Genomic DNA, 21,069 nt, shown 5'->3' with positions numbered 1-21,069 from the left:
CAAGTATGAGTAAGAAGTGTGCCATGGTGCTCCTTAGAATACTTTGGCATAGACTTTCATCTACACATTTCTTAAACTTTTCAGTGGAATTGGAATTTTTGCATACGCGTCTTAACTTTCGGGCCCTTCCTGCACTTTCGATCCACTTTCACAATTGTTTGCAAGTGGATTTTACTATTTTGCACAGTAAAATCCAGCTGCAAAATGGATTGAAAGTGTATTATTCTGCATGTGTGGAAGGGGCCTCGGAGAGCTCCTTCTGGCACTAGCTGTTCAGTACTGTGAACATTATATCACTATCTATTCTGTCCTTTATATACAACTGGATTTTCAATTATGTGGTGACCAATCACTCCAAATTATTAGTTAAGTGCATGACAGTGTAACAGCACTCGTTAACAGATGGTGAATCTTGAACTGAGTTTGTGTTCAGATTCCTGTAAACCCTCCCTTACAGAGTATTTGAATAATGCGCATCCTTATATGAACCACTTCCAACTTCTACCAATAGTCACTCTGAATTATTAGTTAAATGCATGTCAGTGTAGCAGCGCCCATTAACAGGTAACGAATCTTGCAATCCAATCTTTAATCAGAACTCACTCCTATTGATTTCAGTAGGTTTTATTTCCAGGTAAATGGCAAAAGCTACTCTGAGACTTAGTCTATAAAGTGCGGGGAGAGAAATCAGCTGAGTCAATTTAAACCTAGCTAGATGATAACCTTGCTCTAGAAGGCTTTGGGGCATTTTAGTCCCTATGTCTTTCATTTATTATATTTATACGTTAATGATCAGACAGGTGAATGGAATAGTTATATCTGCAAGCAGTATCTGCCAGCAGCAATTTGAGACCTTGGGTGCTGGTCATAATTTCATCCAGATTGCACACTGGCCTCTACTCCAAACCCACAGGCTATGTGGAATAAAGACAGTAACACACCACATGGAATCAGATTGTTTAGTAAAGATTCTGTAAAATATATACAGCTTTGCAGAGAAAAATAAAAAGTGGGAAACCAAGATCACATGGCAAACAGTCCCTTTGTCAAAGGAATTAGAGGTGGGGAGGAAGATGGGACTCACTGGAATAGAGAAACAGTATACTGGGCTTTGGAAATGGCACTATGCTCTGTCTAAGACAAAGATGTTAGTATGGTCAGCTGAGGTGCAGTGGTTGAAAATATCGTTTGCTTCCATATTAGAATATACTCTCAAACCAATATGAGAATTGTCATTCATTTTTATATGCTACCTTTGTCAGAATCATTATTTTTTGCATTGTTGAACATGGTACTTTGATGCAAGAGCATCTATAGTTCATTGAACGACTATCATTAAACTTTCAAACAGATTGGGGGGGCGGGGGGAGCAGGACGAGGTAGGCACTAGGTCCAGGTGGAACATCCTACAACAAAGAAGGTCTGCCATGTTGAGTTCTATGGGGGAGGAATATACAATCTACTGACATCTTTTTTTGTGAGACAGTATAGTTTGCTGAAATTGGACTCCTCTTATTTCATTTATGCTTATTTTATCAATAACGGAAGGCCAAAAATCGTGTTCAGTGTGTGAGTCAGACCATTGGTCTTTCAAGGTCAGTATTGCCTGTTGTTTAGTTGTAGCAGCTCTCTAGGCTCTTGAGTGGAAGTCTTCTGCTCTGGGTAGCACCGGACCCTTTTATCTGAGGATGCTGGGACTGAACGAAGAACCTTCTGCTTCCAAGGCAGGCATTCAACCACCAAGCAGTGGCCCTTTGCCCATTGGGAATCCCCTGTAGAAAAAGAAATCTGGATGAAACTGAAAAGTTGTGTAAATACTAACGAACAACAGAGATCATAGGAAACAACACAGGAAATGGGTATGTGGGAACATTTTTAACAAGAAAGGAAACTGGCAAGAAAGAGGAAAACTGGCTAACAACTAATATGGCAAAGGAAGTACAGCAAAAATGAACTAAACCCAATAATAGCCCACATACGGTCTCACACGCCTATCTCTGACTACTCGTGGCCAAATGGAGAAAAGCCCCGGTTTACATCCTCCCTGCCTGATTACTTGAAGATGATTCGTATTATCTTCAGGTAACCCGCTACATAACACCCTGGTGGGCTGTGCAGTTAAACAAGAGTACAGAACTCTGCAGATGGGTGCTCCAATGGAAGAAGGAAACAGCAGATGCTTGATACAGGGAAAGACAAAGCAAGATCAGATTGCCACAAATGATGAATTTCATTTTCTCTCCCTCTGATATTCTACTGTAATATCCTGGCAGCTGTCCCACGGGTCCATTAATTTTTAGGGAAGAGAGATCACAGAATAGGCCTGCTGCAGACTTTAAAAGTTGTTGCATTGTAAAACTATCATTAGACACTGATATTTTTAAAATTATGAGTGTGGAAAGTGGGTTTAATTAGAACAAAACGTCTCTTGGAAGTCTGGGTTATAACCCAGGATAGCTGTCCGAGGGGAGCCTGTTTCCCAGCTGTGCAGAATCTGAATCACAACAATGGTTAATTTGTTTGCATTTGAGACCTACAACTTTCTGGAGACTCTTGGGTTGCCTTCTTCTTTCTTTCTGCTTAACATTTACAAAACAAAGGAAGTGACCATTTTAAAATGTAAATGGAGCAGGTTGATCATCCTGCCATTCAGAACAGATTAATAATGGCAGAGTTTGCAGCTTCTTGCCGTATCATTCAGAGGGTACCGAGATGTGCCTTCAGTGATAAAGTACTGAACTACTGATTTCAGTAAGAAGCCATTTCTGCATATCCTTGAAAAGGCGAAGTGTGAATACCGCAATATATTGACATTTCTATTGTATTGGCCTTCAAAGCCTTGTACAGCCTGCGATCAACACAACGAACCTACCACTCACTCTGGTGATTTTTAGAGCCTCTGCTTTGGTCGCCCCCACCATTTGAGGCTAGACAACTGGCAACTCAAAACTTTGCAACTCTCTCCCCAGGGAGATGTGTCAGCGTGGTGTAGTGGTTAAGAGCTGGTGGATTCTAATCTGGAGAACCGGGTTTGATTCCCCACTCCTCCACCTGAGTGGCAGAGGCTGATCTGATGTTTCCACACTCCTACATTCCTGCTGGGTGACCTTCAGCTAGTCACAGTTCTCTCAGAACTCTCTCAACCCCACCTACCTTTCCAGGTGTCTGTTGTGGAGAGAGGAAGGGAAAGAAGCTTGTAAGCTACCTTGAGTCTCATTACAGGAGAGAAAGGTAGGGTATAAATCCAAACTACTCTTCTTCCACCTCTTCTTTCATTTCACATACTCCCAAGTAACCATTATTACTACTTCCTCATTCTGTTATTGTTTGTTTATGTGTTTTTATTGAATTATTTTATAATTTTAAATGCTGTTTTTAATCGTTCAAATGTTTTCATGTTTTTACATGCGCTGCTTTGGGGACCCTGATTGATTGGAGAGGTGGCATAAAATGCTTTAAATAGATTTTTTTTTAAAATCCCAGTTGCCTACCTTGGGGCATTATGGCTGGTTCTGAATAAGGGGCTTTCTGCGTAACTGGAATCATTGAACTCAGTCAACAGTGTGTGTCTGTCCTGCTCTAACAATTATGATGGTTCTGTAACATCCTAGCAGGAAAGTAGAAATCACAGTTTATGGATATCTTTGGTGTTACAATGTTCTATTTATCCTGTTGTTAAGTCACTTTTCCAACAATCTGGTGGTCAAATGATGTTGGGTGGACATATATTGCCTTGCTAACTTAGAAACAATAATATCAATTAATGGTCTTTTTCCTTTAGCTACTCACAGCCAGGACTGGTTTGCACTGAAAAGTTACAGTGCTCATCACTGACCACTTGCTAAGAGTAATTTTAAGTCAGTGGTATTCACTCCATGGCTTGCAGAGAGCCCTATTAGTAATTACTGTCAACTGCAAGAGCACTGCATGCCCTGTGTGCCACTCCAAACATGCACACAAGCTAACACATGATATAGTTATGAATATTGAATACATAGCTGTAATCTTTTAATTCCCCTGACGTGGGTGGCTCAGGCTAGCCCTGCAGATCTTAGAAGCTAAGCAGAGTTGGCCCTTCTTCAGTCTGGAGTTATGCAGGGGTAGGCAATGGCAAATCACCCTCTCGCCGTGGGAGACCACCATAAAATCAGCTGCAACTTAATGTTACTTTCCACCCATCCTTTTAATTACCAGATTGCTTCTGAGTGTGCAGAGTTGTCTGTCTTAGGATTGCCAACTCTAGTGTGGAGGTTTGGGGGGCGTAATGTCATGGGGTCCACTTTCCAAAGTGGTCATTTTCTCCCAGTGAACTGATCATTGTCAGCTGGAGATCAGTTGGAACAGCAGGAGAACTCTAGGCTCCTCCACCTGGAGGTTGGCAGCCCTATCACCCAGGCAGACTTTGTGTCCGTAAAATGAGGGAGGGCTTCCCTCTCTTTCTTCCTGCTCTGTGCTCTGCATAAGGAGCAGCAGGCCAGGCAATGGAGTGAGATCGGCAAAGCCCCTGGAGGTATGCAAGCTTGCTGGTCAAAGAGAAAGGGAAATAAAACTGCCATCTCTCCCCTACTGTGATCTGCTTACTCTTTTCCTGGGAGACTGCAGTAGTGGTGGATGCACACTCTGTTCAATGTGACCAGCTAGGCCTGGGTCTTGGGATGGGAATGCAGAGGATGCTTTCCCATCCCTTAGCTGCTGCTTCAAAGTGGGAACTACCTTCCAAACACAGCACAAAGGCCTTGCTTCCTTTTTTAGAACATGGGGCAGGTGACACATTGGGGAACAGTGCCTAGAAAAGCCACTGGAGTCATGTCAAAGAAACACATGTGACTCCCAAGTACTGAGTATTGCTGCTTCAGCTGATTGCTGTGTTCCTGTAGGATAGCTAATTGACCTTCACGTTGTCTGCCAGAGGGCAGGGTTTGTTTCATTAATGAATGAACAAAACAAGGGATCCTATAAGCCCAAATTATTCAACTATGCAGGAGGCCGTTCACAGCGGTCTCTGTGTGATTTACTGTTTTGGCTTTGTGTCCCTCCAGTCGTCTTCCATCTGTGTAATTCTGCCATCTCTCTGCATTGGTCAAGTCACTCTTGATTCAACCATGTAGCAGAATTACCTTGCACTAGAGAAGATATATCCAGAACAGATTATTATTAAAGACACAAGGAGTGGGCACCTCGGGAGTGTGGATAGTTCTTATTCTTATACACTTTACAAATAACCTTCTCCCAGTGGCATAGCACCAAGGGGGTGCGGGGATGCATGACGCACCAGACATGTGCCCCTGTAGGGGTGTGACCAGGGAGTTTTGGGGGCTGGCGGGGGCACAGGGCACCCATATGCCCCAGGCGCAGTTCCCCCTCGCTCCGCCCCTGGCTCCAACTTTACTTCTGAAGAAAATGAGGTGAGGTGCCACCACAGAAAATGCCCTGCCTCTAGTTACCCTCTGTCTCTCCTCTGAAGGTGAGGGCACTGTGACAAGGGCTTGAGAGGCAGATCTTAACCGGAGGGCTGGGCAGTGTGAGAGGAGATAGTCCTTCAGACACCCTTTGCTCAAGCTGTTCAGGGTTTTGAGTCTAAGAACAAGGACTTTGAATTTTGTCTGGAAACAAATAGGTAGCCAGTGCAGATCTTTCAGTATAGAAGTGATACAGTCCCTTCAATCAACTACTGATGGTAGTCTTGTCATCACTTTTTGAACTGGTTGAATTTTTTGTACTGTTTTCAAAAGGCAGCCCCACGTAGAGCCCAGTACAGTAGTCTAACTTGGATGTTCCCAGAGCATGGCTCACTGTGGCCAGATCACACTTTTAAAGAATGGGCAGAGCTGATAAAAGACTTCAATATTCCTTGTGAACTTGGAAGCATTATAATACAGATCACGAACTGCCTACCCTTATACAGGAGTATTGGAGTGAAGCTGACTTGTTATGTTGGCTGACTGACTACACTCTACAAGCTGTTAAGTCTATCTTTCTTTTTCCAGTTCTGCATATGGTGTTTCTATTCTATAAAGCTCTAATTGCTCATTTCTACTTATAGCTAAGTGGTTACTTAAATATCAGTTCAGTCTGAAAAATGGGTAGCGTCTATGCTCAGTTGGAAACTATGAATAAAAATCCAAACACACCTTAAAATATCTACCTCAGTGAGGGCTGTGTACGGTCATGACTCGGCCAAGGTCAGGGTAGGGGCAGAAATTGGGAGGGGGCTAATTCTTGGTTGGGAGCCTGTCAGGAACCAAAACATTATATGGAAGAATGGTCCTATTTATAGCTTGAAATCTCCTAGAACGCCTATTCCTAGCCTTGATGTGAATATATAATTTTATGCATGTGTATGTGAAAGTAGCCAATACCACTTTTTTTTCTATTTGAGGGAGCTCTTGTGTTCGAAAGTGGAAAGATTTTCATATAAGCCAGTGTTTAATGAGAGCTTGGATTGCCAAGTTCAAAATGTGCTCTTGTTTTAGGCACCTTTACAATGAGGTTGGATATTCATCGCATGAAGGACTTAATTTTCCAAGGGTTCATATGATGCCAAAACCCGTGGGGAAGCCTCCAACATCACAGGGGTGGCGTGGTGTAATCCATCTAACCATCTTCCCATATTAGCCCAGTTGCAGAAAGCGTCTTTTATCACCAGATACATGTCGCTACAGAGAGACTAGCCATGTGCTCAGGCCAAATGCATGCTTCGAGGCTAGCAATGTTACAATCAGGTCACCACTCCACGGAGTGGAGAAAACGCCTTCCATATAGAGATTCTAACCTGCAAAGCAGCCGTTGGAGATTTTCCTTGGTGTGAGGAAATTAAGGAGGAAAATAACTGCATTTTAGGACCAGCCCTCAGTATTTCCAATGAGGCATTCATTTTGGATAGCAGAGTCTAAAGGGGGCAGCTCCAAATTCTTTCCAATAAGCATCTTAAGCCCCTGCTCAGTATAGGGGGTATACTTGTGCACTTCTGCAGACTCCTGAATTAACTTTAAAATAGTTCAAACTTCATTATGCTAGGGTGAATCCAAAGCCACATTTGAGAACTTTTGCCTATGGAGCTATGGAGTGTTTATGTCATAGCCCACTCCTATTGCAACAGTTGGGGAAAAAAACCCATCTTGTTCTTGGGGGGGTCCCCTCTCCCTGGGATGAGGATTTGGGAACCATTTTGGACTGCTATGGGATGGCAGTGCCACAGGTGTTTCACTGGGCTGGTGAATCTCTGCATAGAAATACGACGTTGGACCCACCCATCCTTTTCCCCTTTGTTTTCTTCCTGTCTAGGTTTCTGGACAAATCAGTTGGGTAAAACATTGCCTGTTTCAGTGCAACAACATTGAATGTAGTGTTTCATGGGCTAAATAGGGACCTGTATTGCAACCTTTCCCCTATGACCTTTGCCTCTCATGGAAACTGGGGTCTCCACGTGGACTCTTCTCACAGGCTCAGTGCCTTCTCTTTTTTTCCCTTCATGTTTCAAGAAGGTGCTGCTCCTTAGCAGTTCTAGCACCATGACAGTAACCTCAGAAAACACCCTGAGACGTTGTGTGGGTTGCTGTGGTGTTGCATTTGATCGCAGGCAAGCGTGTCCTCCTGAGAGGCTACATGAGAAAATCAATGTGATATCAGATCTCATGCGACTGTTTGTTTTATTACAGGGCAAAACTGCCAAGGAAGAGAAGGTGATGCGTGCGTTGCAGCTGAAGAGCCTGCAGTACTTGGAACGTTATATCTATCTCATCCTATTCAATGCGTACCTCCATTTGGGGAAAAAGGACTCCTGGCAGAGGCCATTCAGCATCTGGATGCGTGAGGTAAAGCAGTGAACGTCTGGAAGCCACTTTCATGGGAGCTGTGTACCTTTAGGGAATTATGCTGGCTATCTTTGAAAGGCAAACAAATTTTGGTGACCAACCAGCCTGTTCTGGCCTAATCCTGCAAATATCCCACAAGCAGGATTTCATATATGTTGTGAATACCTCCCCCCCTCATGACAAGTGAAAGTACTCCAAAATCTATACCCTATATCTATAATACTTAAACAATACTTCCAAGCCTCTTTTGACAGCTAAAAGTGGACTTAATTTTTTGCACAGCCAAGTTTAATAGAATGATGACTTTCGTAACTGTTATGAGTTCTGATCTTATATGGGTTGGGTTGAAGAATTTCAGAATAAATTTATCCCAGGACCATATAAACATGCATGCTTGGGTTGGTATGCTGAGGAACTTCAGGAAGTTATGACGCCCTTACCTGGGCCTGTTATCCTTTTTCAGTAGGTGTGATATAGGCCCATTAAGCATGGAATGCTTACCTGAAAGCTCTTAACTGTGCAGTGGGGATATAGTGTGGTCTCCTTGTGTTTCTCTGTTTACACATGAGGAGGCATTCCCTGCCTGCTCCACAGCTTGCTTGCTGAATTTTCAATGGGCCTCTGGTTTTCCTGGTTCTCTTAACTCCACTCATCAAATCCCTCTTAAAGGCACAGATCTCATCACATCCAGTAGATGCAAGATAAAGGACTTTCTTATATTGAAAAAGGCTGCAGTTATATCGGTATTGTAGCCCCTTTCCAAAAATAACCCCCCAAAGAAAGAGACAAAGTAGTTCCATGGACCACATTCTGCTGAAGAAGGGGACCATGTCCTAGAGTTGATATCTCTCCCTGCCCCTCCACACACGCATATACTTCCTGCTGCTGCTGCTGCAGGAGGAGAGAGAGGCTTGCTATTAAATTGTTAGCCCCCCATTCCTAAGTCATCCTACAGACATTCCTCTCCCCCAGCCTGTTGTTAACTGCAACAACTCTGGAAATGAGAGCGGGAGGGAAATGACAGATCTGCCATTTGGAGGTTTTCAAATGCAATAAAAGACAGTGATTTTGCAGTGATTCTCTGTTTATATCGATATATCAATATAATAAATAACAAAAATTGAAGTAATAACAAATCTGAAAAGGAGGAAGGGGAGAGGTGTGCACGGGAGTGTGATGGAGTGTGAGGGGCTGGTGGTGGGCAGAGGGAAGAGGGAAGAGGTCCAGGGCAAAGCTTTGCTCATTGACAAATCTCCCCTGCTCTGGCCTCAAAGTAAATTAAAGTCATCCTTAAAGTGGTGGCATGGGGAGAATGGGTTTTAGGGAAAACATCCATACAAGAAATCTTGCTACAACAAAGTTTCGCCCCTGCTGTGCAGCTGACACCTTGTACATAATGGGCCATAGTCTGTGCTCTGTGGAATTATTAATATATTAAACATGGCTGATTACCATACTGAATTTTGTAAAGTTTATCAATATATTTTATTGGGTTTTTTTAAAAGCTGAATAGTTTCTGAACATCGGCTGTTTGGCTCTCATGGTTTCAAACATATTTGTAACTTTCATTCTTTCAAACATATTTGTTACTTTTGGTCTGTGCTTGAGAAATTGAAAAGCCTACATCTAAGATGTCAGCTAGGGGGATCGGTATTGTAATCACAATAGAGCCTGTGCAAAGGTGCTTGCTTCTGGCCATCGTGCACGGTGTGAGAGCAATTCCCTGTTTAAGTTCGGAGTGGTATTTATGCAACGCATCTCTCCCCAATGTTGAAAATGTTAAATGACATCTCTTGGCTATTGCACGACGATGCTAACAAGATGGTATGGTAAAGGTTACAAAGCTCTTGTGTAATTATAATGGGAGAGTTTTCATTAGCTTAAATGTCTGCATGGTACACATCGATAGGAGTCATATTGTGGGTGATCTACAGAACCTGCATTTTAGGGTCTTCAGTTTCTGTCAGCCCAGTTCACATTCTTTCCTCTCAGTTTCAACAGTTGTTCACAGCTGCTGCTAGCTGTTCGGCCAGCTGTCTCTGAGAGTAGTGCCAGGACCCAGAGGACAGCTTTTTTCCCTCTTGTCATGCCACGGACCGCTGTTAAACCCTGCAAAACACACACACCCCGTTGTTGCATTCCTTTAGGATTCATTCCCATGGAAAACAGCTGTTTCCTTGTTGTTCTTTACCCTGAGAATATCTTCACTTATCTTGGAGGAATGCAAATCTCAGCTAGGTGGGAGCTATCGAGAGCCTGGAAGTCACATTTCTTCAGCTATTGGAGACAAGGCAGGCAATGATCAGCAATTAATTTTGCAAAACGTCCCATTTTGAGGAATGTGTATGGTAAGATCCTAACCTCTTCCTCGTTGGGGGCGATCAGGCCCTTTGGGGTGGTCGAGCCAAGATTCCACCCTAGCAGTTCCTGCTGAAGGGATCTGTGATAAAAGAGCTTGACCTAATGTTTTGGTCTGACTTGGATTAAGCCGGTTTCACCTGTCTCATAGTCCGATCCTTACCCTCTTACTAACAACATCCACTCAGATCTAGACAACAACATCCACTCAGATCTTGGTTAATTAGGCAGCCAGTTAAAAACTAGAAAGTGAAAAGAAGGGGGAGGGGGAACATACTCAGCCCTAGTAGTATGAACAGTGTGAAAAACTGAGAAAGGTAGTCCTTTAGTTAAGGGTAGTTTAGTAGTAGTAGCAGTAGAATTAATGTTATGGGAGATAAATCTACCAGTGCATCTTGGGGGAAAGGCCATTTCCCACAATGGTCATTTGGCACATAAACTTGAGTTCCCATGACAGTCACAGAGAATAACACCATGGACAGCAGAGTTTTCTGTACTTCTCCTCTAGGAACTGTAGCTCTGCGAGGGATTTCAGAGACCCTTGGAAGGTTCAAGGCCAAACTGCAGTCCCTAAGATTCTTTGGAGGAAGCAAAGATAAAGTGGGATAACACCAAACAAAAATTCCTAGTGTGGACTTACAACAATGCAAAAAATAAGTGATTTCCCCCCGCACACTCCTTCCCTGTCCATCACCTTGGCCGCCCCTTTCCCATCCCATCCATCCCAGCCTTCTTTTTCTCTTTTCATCATCTTCTCCTTCTTTCTCTCTTTTCACCTCTGTCTCCTTTCTCTCTTTTCATCTTTCTTCTCCTTTTTCCCTTTTCATTTATAGGCCACCTTTCTTATGAGTCTCAAGGCAGATTACAGAACTGGAAAACAATGCATTGAAGACCAGCGTAACACATATAACAAGCAGTGCTTTAAAACAAAATTGCAGAATCAGAGAACTTTGAACAAAAAGGAGCAGAGTAATCCAATAACTTATTTTACTGAATACTTCCCCCTTTTTGTTGTCATTCTAACGCTCTTTATACAAGTGCTTACTTGAAACATTTCTGGTCGCATCAGGAGGTCATTCCGCAAAGCAGGAGCATCCACAGAGAATTCCCAGGGTATGGTGGCTGATAGTCATTTGCAGGATGGTACCTTCAGAATGCTTTCCTCAGATGGACTAAGCTGTGACACACAAAAGCTCATACCTTTTTGTTAGTCTTGAAGGTTCTGCTGGACTTTTGCTCTTTTTAACTGCTGCAGACTAACACAGCTACCCATCATGTTCTGCATGTCAGGATATAACAGTGATAGCGAACCTTTTCGAGACCGAGTGCCCAAATTGCAACCTCAAACCCACTTATTTATTGCAAAGTGCCAACACAGCAATTTAACCTGAATACTGAGGTTTTAGTTAAGGAAAAATGGTTGGCTCCGAGGCATGAGTTACTTGGGAGTAAGCTTGGTGGTAGTCGGTGGCTTTGCTTTGAAGCAACCGTGCAACTCTTCCAACGGGTGAATCACGACCCTAGGAGGGGTTACTCAGAAGCAAGCCCCATTTCCAGCAACCGAGTTTACTCCCAGGTAAATGATCGTGCTTTAGTTCTTTGCATGGAAATCAGTGGGGTTTAACAGCACTTAACAGAGTTACCTACACTGCTTCCCTAAAACTAGGTCTTAGGTTTAATGCTAGTAATCGAGCCTAGCAGCCCAGGCCAGCCTAGATTGGGACTCTGTTTGCGCATGCCAACAATGATATTTCCACACACCAGAACTTGGAGCCATTAATCTCTGCTGTACCATTAATACCGCTTACACCCCTTCCTACCTTACTTCATGCTGAGAAGGAGCCTTATAATCCCCTCCTCCCAGTGGAATGCAGAAGACAGTGTTGTACAGTGGTTAGACTAGAACTGGGGAGACAAAAAGCACACTGATTAACCTTGGATCCTTCAGCCTCTCTGAGCCTTCATAGCAGGGTAGCTGTGAAGATAAAATGGAGAAGGGGGAATAGTTTCACTATCTCATTGAGGGGTGTGGGAACAAGATAAAAATTCCGTAGAACACACACACTTAGTGGCACAGAAGAGAATGAAATTTTTAAGATGTGTTCAGTAAGGTAGCATCTGTAACCCAGTGAAAGGAACAGAAACAAAATTTGCCCTCTTCCTGTTACTGGCACATATTTATACACTTGAGAAAAGACCAAACATTAGTCAGGTTAACCCTATTACAGATCCCATAAAAACTTGACACAGCATCATTACCTCTTGTTGAAGGGGTGTTCTGAAAGGATTAAGTGTAGTTAAGGATTGTGTGAAGTGATATTTTCAGTCAGTTTCTGGCACTTTATACAGGGATCATGTATCAAGTCTACCTGAGCTGCTTTCCTTTGTATCACACCTCCCCCCCAACCTAACAGTTACTTTTACCTTCTCCCGTTTGTAAAAAATATTAGAGGTTTATTTGCAATGCATGGTGATGGAGGAAAGATTTTCCCATCTTTGCAAGAAAGTACCAACAGATCTCTATTATTTCCATCTGCGTTCTCTGCACAAAATATACTTCATAGTGTTTTGATAAATCTCCATGTGGTTTGATCAAATGGACATGCTCAGAAATGAATGGAATTTATGTGCATTCTTCACAGATTATGGCTGATTCATCAGTTCTTCGATTCGCTATTTTTCTCTTTTTGCTCCTTTGCTGAAGAGAGCTCACTAGAAAAGAATATTATTCCTACATAAACCCCAAGTCAGGAAGAAATAGGCGTAGCTCCAAGGGGGAGCCCCTGTAGGAGTGTAGCGAGGGTGTACTAGGGGTGTGGTGGGGGCATTCCGGAGTGGGACGGGGTGGAGGACGCACGGGTGCATCGGACACTTTTCCCTCTTGCTACGCCTCTGCGGAAAGACAGTGGATGGGCCCAGTCCTTCCTGCTTATAGTGATAGCTACATTTCTTTAGCAGCTTCTCTATAGAGATAGAAGAATAAACAGATCTTAGAATTGTTCTCAGACTGATTTTTGTAACCTATATTCAGTAAATACAGGAAGAAATTAATTTTTAAAAATTGTCACCTATTTTTCAATTTTATTTTTTAAATAACATAATTATAGATCTAACAAAATATAAAAGAATAAACCTTCAAAGATAAAAATGAGAAAAGGTTACATATATATTTAAAAAGAGTCTTGACTTTTATCATATTCTAAATTAAATAAAGCCATTGCTATCTATCTTTATTCAGTCTTAAATCTGTTAAGATTAGTCTTCTTTTAAAGATCGGAATAGGTGAAGTATCTGGTACGAATTAATTATATTAACTACAAATCATCCAGTTGCCCTTTTTCCTTCTTAAAAACATCTGCAGATAATAGTGTACTGGATCTATTTTTGAACATTAGTACCATATTTTAGTTGCCTTTCTTACTTCTCCAAAACTTTATTTAGACATATTAGCACAATGCAAAAAATATAATTTCAATTTCTCATGAAACTTCTGTTTTTGACATCTGTCTACAAGTCTTGCCATTGTAGTGTATCCTCTCGTCTGGTCTTCCCATATTTCTCGGTCAGGACAAGTATCTGCTTTCCATTTGTATACCAATATTACTCTGGCTGCAGTTAATAAATATAAGAATAGTTCTTGCAGTTTTATGGAATTCCCAATAGTCTTTGAGTCTGTTTGGAACTTGATTTTCAGTATTTTTTTTATTTCTGCACATATTTTTTTCAGTATTTCTCCACTTCTTTACAAGTCTACCATATATGGTTAAAGTTCCGTTTTCTTCTTTGCATTTCTCGCAGATTCCTTTCAATTTTTTTGTTCATCTTCACTATATCTTTCAGAGTGATGTACCATCTATAGAACATCTTGTCCAATTTCCTCTTAAAGTTTGGCACGTGAATTTAATATTCTTCATCCATAGTGATTCCCATTGTTGGAAAGATATTTCTTCTTGGAAGTTTTGCATCCATTTTATCATACATTTATTCTGTTCCAGTCTCATGTTTTAACATAAGTTTCTATATTCTTCCCAACAAATGCTGTTTTTGTTGGGTACTTTTTATTTCATATCTTATCAGCTCCCTAAACACTTCTGTCACTCTTAGTTCTCAGTCTTGAAGCTGTTTGAAAGTGTATCTGTCATTGCATTTTCTTTACTTCATTTTTAATCTCTTCCATGATTTAATTTTCCTTGTGTATTAATCATCTCTTTGTACATTATACTGTCATTGTCCTTTTGCACCTTTTTTGTCAAAATAAGTCTTTAGTGGGGACATTCATGATGAAATTGGGGAACTTAATCTTTTGTATATTTTTATCCAGATACCCATAAGTCCATTCTTTATTACATGACTTTTAGATTTAAATGTTTAATCTGTCCCACTTTTTCTGTCAATTAATTCCAGCATTCAATTCTGCAATTTCCAAGTTAACAATTCTTTGTTCTGGATTTTTTGTCCATTGTGAAATCCAAACCAATCCCACTGCTTGGTGATGTAATTTAATATTAGGTAATGCCAGTCCTCTACTCTCTTTTTTGTCTTGTAAGTCCTTATATCCTATTCTGGCTTTCTTGTAATTCAAAATGAATTTATTTATCTGGGTTTGCCATTCCTTCAAAGTTTTATCTTTTATATGGATCGGTAGCATTTGAAACAAGAAGTTCGGTTTTGGTAGAACACTCATCTTAACAGGAGCAATTTTTCCCAACCGTGAAATTTTTAGTTTCGTTCATCTTTGCAAATCTTCTTGTCTTTTTCCACATTGTTCCAGATTATCTTTGAATAATAGATCATTATGCCCATTCAAATTCATTCCAAGATATTTAACTTTATTCAAACTAATACCACACCTGTAATTTTGCCAATATCAATTTTTCTTGTTTTGTTACAATTTTTTAAAAAAAGTTTTATTTGTTAATTGGGTGTAAACCGAGTTGTTCTCTTTGCTCCATCAAATATTTAATTGATAGTTGTGGATTGGTGATAGTTAATATTACATCATCTGCATAACTTTTCATCTTATATTCTTCTCCATTAACACTCAAACCTTTAGTTTGTGAATCCCTTCTAATCTCTGTTGCCAGAACTTCCAGTCCAAGAATAAACAACAGTGGTGATAATGGACAGCCTTGACATGTTCCTTTTTCAATTTGTAATTCCTCTGTAAGAGCTCCACTTATTAATATCCTCACACATTGATTTGTGTAAATGCTTTGTATCCAATTAAGAAAAAACACAATTTAAGCTTTCCAGTGTCCTTAATATAAAAATCCAAGAAATATTATTAAGGACTTTTTTTAAAAAAAGGTAAACTGTTGGCGATAGCGGCAAAACAGAAAAAAGAATGGAGCAAATAAATAATATACATGAAAGTATGAGAATTTTGGAAGAACAACATAAAGACTTTGGACAAGAAAACCCTAAAGGAGATTAAGTGCTTAAAAACTAAGTTGGACCTACTGGAAACTGAAGAAATGCAAAAAACCCCACAAAACCCTGAGGTTTTTGAAATGAAGTATAGGAAGAAATTCAAGCATTGAGAATGGTTTATTGGGATGAGAGTAAATAGCTTTGCTAGCTCTGCCTGGGCTGTGTGATGCTGTGTATATTTCTATGCACAATGCATACACAAACATGCCTGTATAAAACATAGCATATCAATTTGCTGTTCTTACCTTGGGTTTCTTAGGCTTTGACTGAATGTCTTCAGAGGCTAGAGTTTGTACTTTTTGTTTGTTTTGCCTTAGAATAAAGCTTATATCTAAAGGGATTTCTGGTTTTTTTTAATTTTTGTCAACTAATTGCTTTACCTCAGGATTATTGCTAGGATCCTGCCCTGAGGTGATTGGGAGGCTGGATTGAATAAAAATCAGATGATAATTAAACACACTTTGCTGGAGAATCTTTCTGCTCTGAACGAGTGCGAAGCCAAACAAAAATGTGCCTGTCAAAAAGATAGCTTCTCTCCCCCACTACATGCTTTTCTTCTCCTCCACAAAAGACTTTGTCATGAAGGAATCTCCTGGTGTGAGATGGTTTGGTCATTTCTACCTCTGTAGCCAATCAATGACAAGAAGTCATACAGCTCTTTCAAGGCTGGGTTGAGTCACATCTTTGGAGGATGAGGTCATGTTGAGGAAGCCAGGGAGATGGACCGCAGACCAGCGAGTTTTGCCAGCTCTCTTTCCCGCTCCCCCCCCCTTCTCTTTCATGAGTTATCAAAGTGTCCCTTGCAAGCATCCTCTTTCTCCCTATTGTTCCAAGACACAAAGAGCTTTTTCAGGCCTTCTTTTCATTGGGCTTTTGGCCTCTTCTGTTTCTCATCCACAGGCAATCAACTCTTTCTGTGCTGCCTTTTCCCAACTACTGTAATTCGGAAGGCTTTGTGAAGGCAGCCAGTAATGGCGGCTGAGCAGGGGTGGTTCTTGCAGCTATTTCAATGAGGACATCACAGGTCTTTTTGTGTGTGTACAGAGAATTTGGGTGGCCTGGAGAACTGTTGCCTGGTAGAACTCTGTGTGTGTGTGTGTGAGCATGCGCGCGCTAGACGTCTAGAAATGGGAGATTGCTAAGAAATTAATTGTCCCACCTGCCTCATTCCTCACAGATGCTTTAATAGACAAGCATGATGATTATATGAACACTTACACCAGTATTTGCTTCAGGATCCATGTAACCTGTGGACATCTTTAAACATCATTGTCGGTACATCTGGGAAGCTTAGCTGGACTAAGGGGTATAGTGTGCAAGCTTGCATGTATCACAAGTATCAGGATGTAGTTCTTAACCAAATTTCTCCCTGTGAAGAGGAAGGTGTGTGTTCAGGTGCCCCAACAATTGCTCACAACCAAGCTTGAAGCCTGTACACAGCTTACATCAGGGGTATCAAACATGCAGCCCGGAGCTTCATCCAGCCCCTTGAGTGACTCATCAGGCCCACAAGCCAGCTGAAGCAACCCCCCCTTTCCAATCTAGCTCGGTGAGGGTTTTTTTTTTAACCTCAGTTGTCTCACAGGCCTGATAAGCCCCCTCAAGGCAGCCACCCCACTCCCACTTTGGGGTCACCAGTTTAGACACCCCCACAGTGCTGATCTAGGGCCAGCTGCGGCAGTCATCCCTCTCCCCCAGCCTCTACCACCCCCACCCCAACCATGTCACATTTATGTCATATAATCCGGCCCTCTTAACAAATGAGTTAGACACTCCTGGCTGATATATTTTGGCTGCAAAATCAACTGAGGTTGGGGGGGGGGGGGTGGGCTTCTGTTCAGTGCCTTCTTTTTTAACTTCTTGAAGTAAAAAGTTGTCTGCTGAAGGAACAAAGCAGACTTTTCATGTCCCTCATAGAGGGCATTTCATTCAATTGTTTTTCTTATATGACAAATGAGGGTATAACCACAGGTAGTAATCTGAATTTCAAAGGTGAGAGGGTGGGCCGGGCCTCCTTAATGCTGTTAAAGGCTTCCTCTGTTTTATTTTAACGAGGGGAAAAAGCATTCCCCTGCCCCAACCCATTTTCTGTCCCATAATTTAAGTACTGGCCACAGGATAGAAGAAACAAAATCTTTTTTGCTCTCTCTGGGGTATTCTGATGATGCAGCAAGAGGTGGGATTGGGGCGGGGTGTGTGGAGAAGGGTAATAAATTGTGCTCGCAGAAACTTAACTGGAGTTTACAAAAGATTTTTGTAGTGTGAATTTCCTCAAGGTAAAAGAGTGTCAATGTTCTCCCACCCAGTCCTTAAGGGGAAAAAAAGCTAAATGTTCTTAGGCAAAGTTCAAGGCTTCCAAATACTTCTTTCTCCAACCATTCAAGGCTTTCATCAGTAAGCTCTCCGCATGGCTACTGTACATGGGCAAAAATCAGTACTGAAAGCTTCTTTTTTGTGAGGCATGTATAGAAATATATGCTCCTGAAAGAAAGCCATTCTTAGTTTCCTCTAGTCTCAAGGAAGCACCTTCTTTGAAAACATCCCCAAACACATCGTGAAACAGGGAGTTCTGTAAAGACCTTTTGGTCCCAACACTGCTACTTGTGAGCAGTGATGCTTGTGTAAGGAAGAACTCTCCTAATTGGACAGCAGTAGAGCTGCTAACCACAGCTTGATTTTTTCCTTCCAGAGAGAGAGAAGCTAGCACTATTTGGAATTCCTGCCTACTATGCTAGACTCTGAGCATCTTCAACTCCTTGAATGTAAACAAGTCTGCATAGGGAGAAAGACGTCAATCAGGAGAGGAGGTGGGGGCGCTTGCATTTCCTGGCTCTTGCGCTTCACATTACAAATATAAACATCCACACAAGTGAAGTCATGGCCCCAAGGGAATAAAGTTGCTGCCGCTACTGATATCCTAGTCCAGTGGTAGCGAACCTATGGCAGTCCAGATGTTCATGGACTACAATTCCCATCATGGCAGGGGCTGATGGGAATTGTAGTCCATGAGCATCTGGACTGCCATAGGTTCGCCACCACTGTCCTAGTCAGTAGACAAGAAATTGGTAGCCCTTAGGTCCACATCTGGCCCACTGAGGGTCTGCATGCAGACCTCCCACCCCCAGTTGCCAACCAGGATTAAGATGAGCATGCTGTGGGAGTGGCAGCTGTGACCGCAGGGCTTGGTGGCAATTCACTGGGAGGGCTTATTTCTTTCCACCTGATCCTTCCTCTGAGTAAAGGAAGTTGTTGCCCAGGATGTGGGTCATGGTTCGTACTAGAATGCAAAAGCGAAGGCAGCAGCTGGATCAAGGAACAATTGAGAATCAAGATGGTGACACTGGAGTGGAATTTGCAGTTGCCACTGGGGGCTGTCAACATTCATAGCATTTCAGAAGAAGAGGAGTTCATTTTATACTCAATTTTTCTCTATCATAAGGAGTCTCAAAGAGACTTATAATTGCCATCCCTCCGCCCCGCCCCCCCCACAACATGCACCTTGTGTGGTAGGCGGTATGGAGAAAACTTTGAGAGAACTGTGACTAGCCCAAGGTAACCCAGCAGCTTCATGAGGAGGAGTGGGGAATCGAACTTGGTTCTCCAACATAGAGCTCACTATTCTTAACCTCTGTGCCACACTGGCTCTCAGATAGCAGGTGGAACAAATAAATACTTAATAAATAGCCACAACAAGCCTGGGGGTGGTGTGTGTGTGTGTGGGGGGGGGTTGGGCATTGGTCTCAAAATTATACTTAGACTGGATTCAGCTGCATTGGAGATGATTCCCTGGGAGTTAAATTCATAACAGAAAAGCAAAACAAAAAGGTTCTGGCTGTTGCGGGTTTTCCGAGCTGTGCTGCTATTCAGAACAGTGACTTGGTGGCAACAGAAGGCTAAACTGTGCAGTGAGAGAAAAGAGGACAGTTCTTTTTATCTGTGCCTTTGAGATGAGCTTCTCTTGTTCTTGTCAGCTGTGAGTGGGGAATCGCCGGGTAGCGTGTGATGGGAAAACCTTCGCTCCTCTCCGTCTCAATTAGCTTTGCTGATTCATATTGGCATGTTTGATCTCCTTGGTGAGAGATGAAAGGGGCATCTGCCAACTGTGGTTACAATCAGAGCCTGGCTGCTTTTGATGGAAGGGGCTCGGTGGAAAAGGGCGTTGATCCAGTTGAGGAAGTGTGTGTGTGTGGGGACGGGGGGGGGGTGAGGGGGGGAAGAATCAAAGAGTCATGTTGCCAGTGCCATGTCCGGGTCATCCGTGCCCTACGGGAAGGGGGATGGCTAGGGAGCAGAGGAATGCTGCTTGCACGCGCTCGGGCTGTTCTTGGTTGGAAGCTCACCTGGCACTTGTTTGGAAGATGAAATAGGAACAGGAATTTGCTCTGTTGTTGGAAGCGAGGCTTAAAGTCGCAGAGGGTAACAGCACTTGGCTTGCTTCCTGGTTTTTGCTGCCCAGTGGGCAACGGCTTGGAGATGAGGCACAGGCTCAGGACATTCTCTGGCTGTGAGCGAGTTTTTCTTTAATCATAGGGATGATGTTACTCTTTCATTGTTTAAGCCCACCCAACTTGCAAGAGGTTGTAGCCTGAAACAGGACCAGCAAGTCTGTGGTGGTGGGTGTGTTTTTTCTCCCCTCCAGCTGCTAGCATGAAAAGTTTGACTGGTGCTTTTGTCAGAAACAATTGGCAGCCATCCTGCTCCGGTGACCTTTCTTTGCCACGTCTGACAAGTGAATGTAACCTGTCAAGGACCATGGGTGGTCCGATCTAGACCTAGAGAGCATAGAGAAAAAGTGTCAGCAGAGGGGAGCCAGGAAAAGCAGGACCTTGGAGCCTGAGTGATGCCTGCCTGCAGAGCAGGACATGGCCCTGTTGATTCGATGCTCATCAAAAAGGACACTGGGAAACGTTCGGAACCAGTATTAGAAAGTGAGGAAATTGAGGAAATGTACTTGTGTAGGGCTTCCTTGTTCATTCATAGAGCAACACTGGGGATTCTGATTTGATTTGCTGCTTGGAACACTTCAAAAGCTAACACATAATGTCTACAGCATTTTAAGTTGTCAAAGTAATAAGCTTACCCCAGAAAATAAGAACTGTATGTAAACAATATAAAGGCACAAGGTATTAGTCAGTGGTGGGATTCAGCAGGTTCACACCACTTTGGCAGAACCAGTTGTTAAAATGGTGCTTGTAAACAACCAGTTGTTAAATTATTTGAATCCCACCACTGGACTCAGTACTTTTGAACAGGTGGATCAAGAGATAAGAAACATGGCTTACCTTAGCAAGGATCAATTTGTAAAAATTTTCCTTACCTAATTCAGTTGCTTGCAGGCACAGATACAAACAGCTTTTCAACATTAAAAAATTAGTTAAGAATTAGTGGGGCAGGCAGGCTGGAGATTGTTAAAAACTTGGCTAGAAAGCTCTGCTACAGAACAGAGCCGTTTTCCTCCAGGGAGTTT

The 21,069-nt window shown here is 42.4% G+C and overlaps 1 protein-coding gene across 1 annotated transcript in view; it reads left to right on the top strand.

Moving 5' to 3' along the window:
* Positions 1–21,069, top strand: part of PALD1 (phosphatase domain containing paladin 1) — a 153,779-nt gene that overhangs the window by 124,657 nt on the left and 8,053 nt on the right. Inside the window, exon 20 of the mRNA XM_048505826.1 lies at positions 7,659–7,814. Within this exon, the coding sequence (XP_048361783.1) occupies positions 7,659–7,814 (156 nt within the window). The remainder of the gene's footprint in view (positions 1–7,658; positions 7,815–21,069) is intronic.

This window comes from Sphaerodactylus townsendi, linkage group LG08 (assembly GCF_021028975.2).
Source record: "Sphaerodactylus townsendi isolate TG3544 linkage group LG08, MPM_Stown_v2.3, whole genome shotgun sequence".
Taxonomy (NCBI): Eukaryota; Metazoa; Chordata; class Lepidosauria; order Squamata; family Sphaerodactylidae; genus Sphaerodactylus; species Sphaerodactylus townsendi.
Note: the sequence above shows the minus strand (reverse complement) of the source record. Positions and strands in the feature narration are given on the sequence as shown.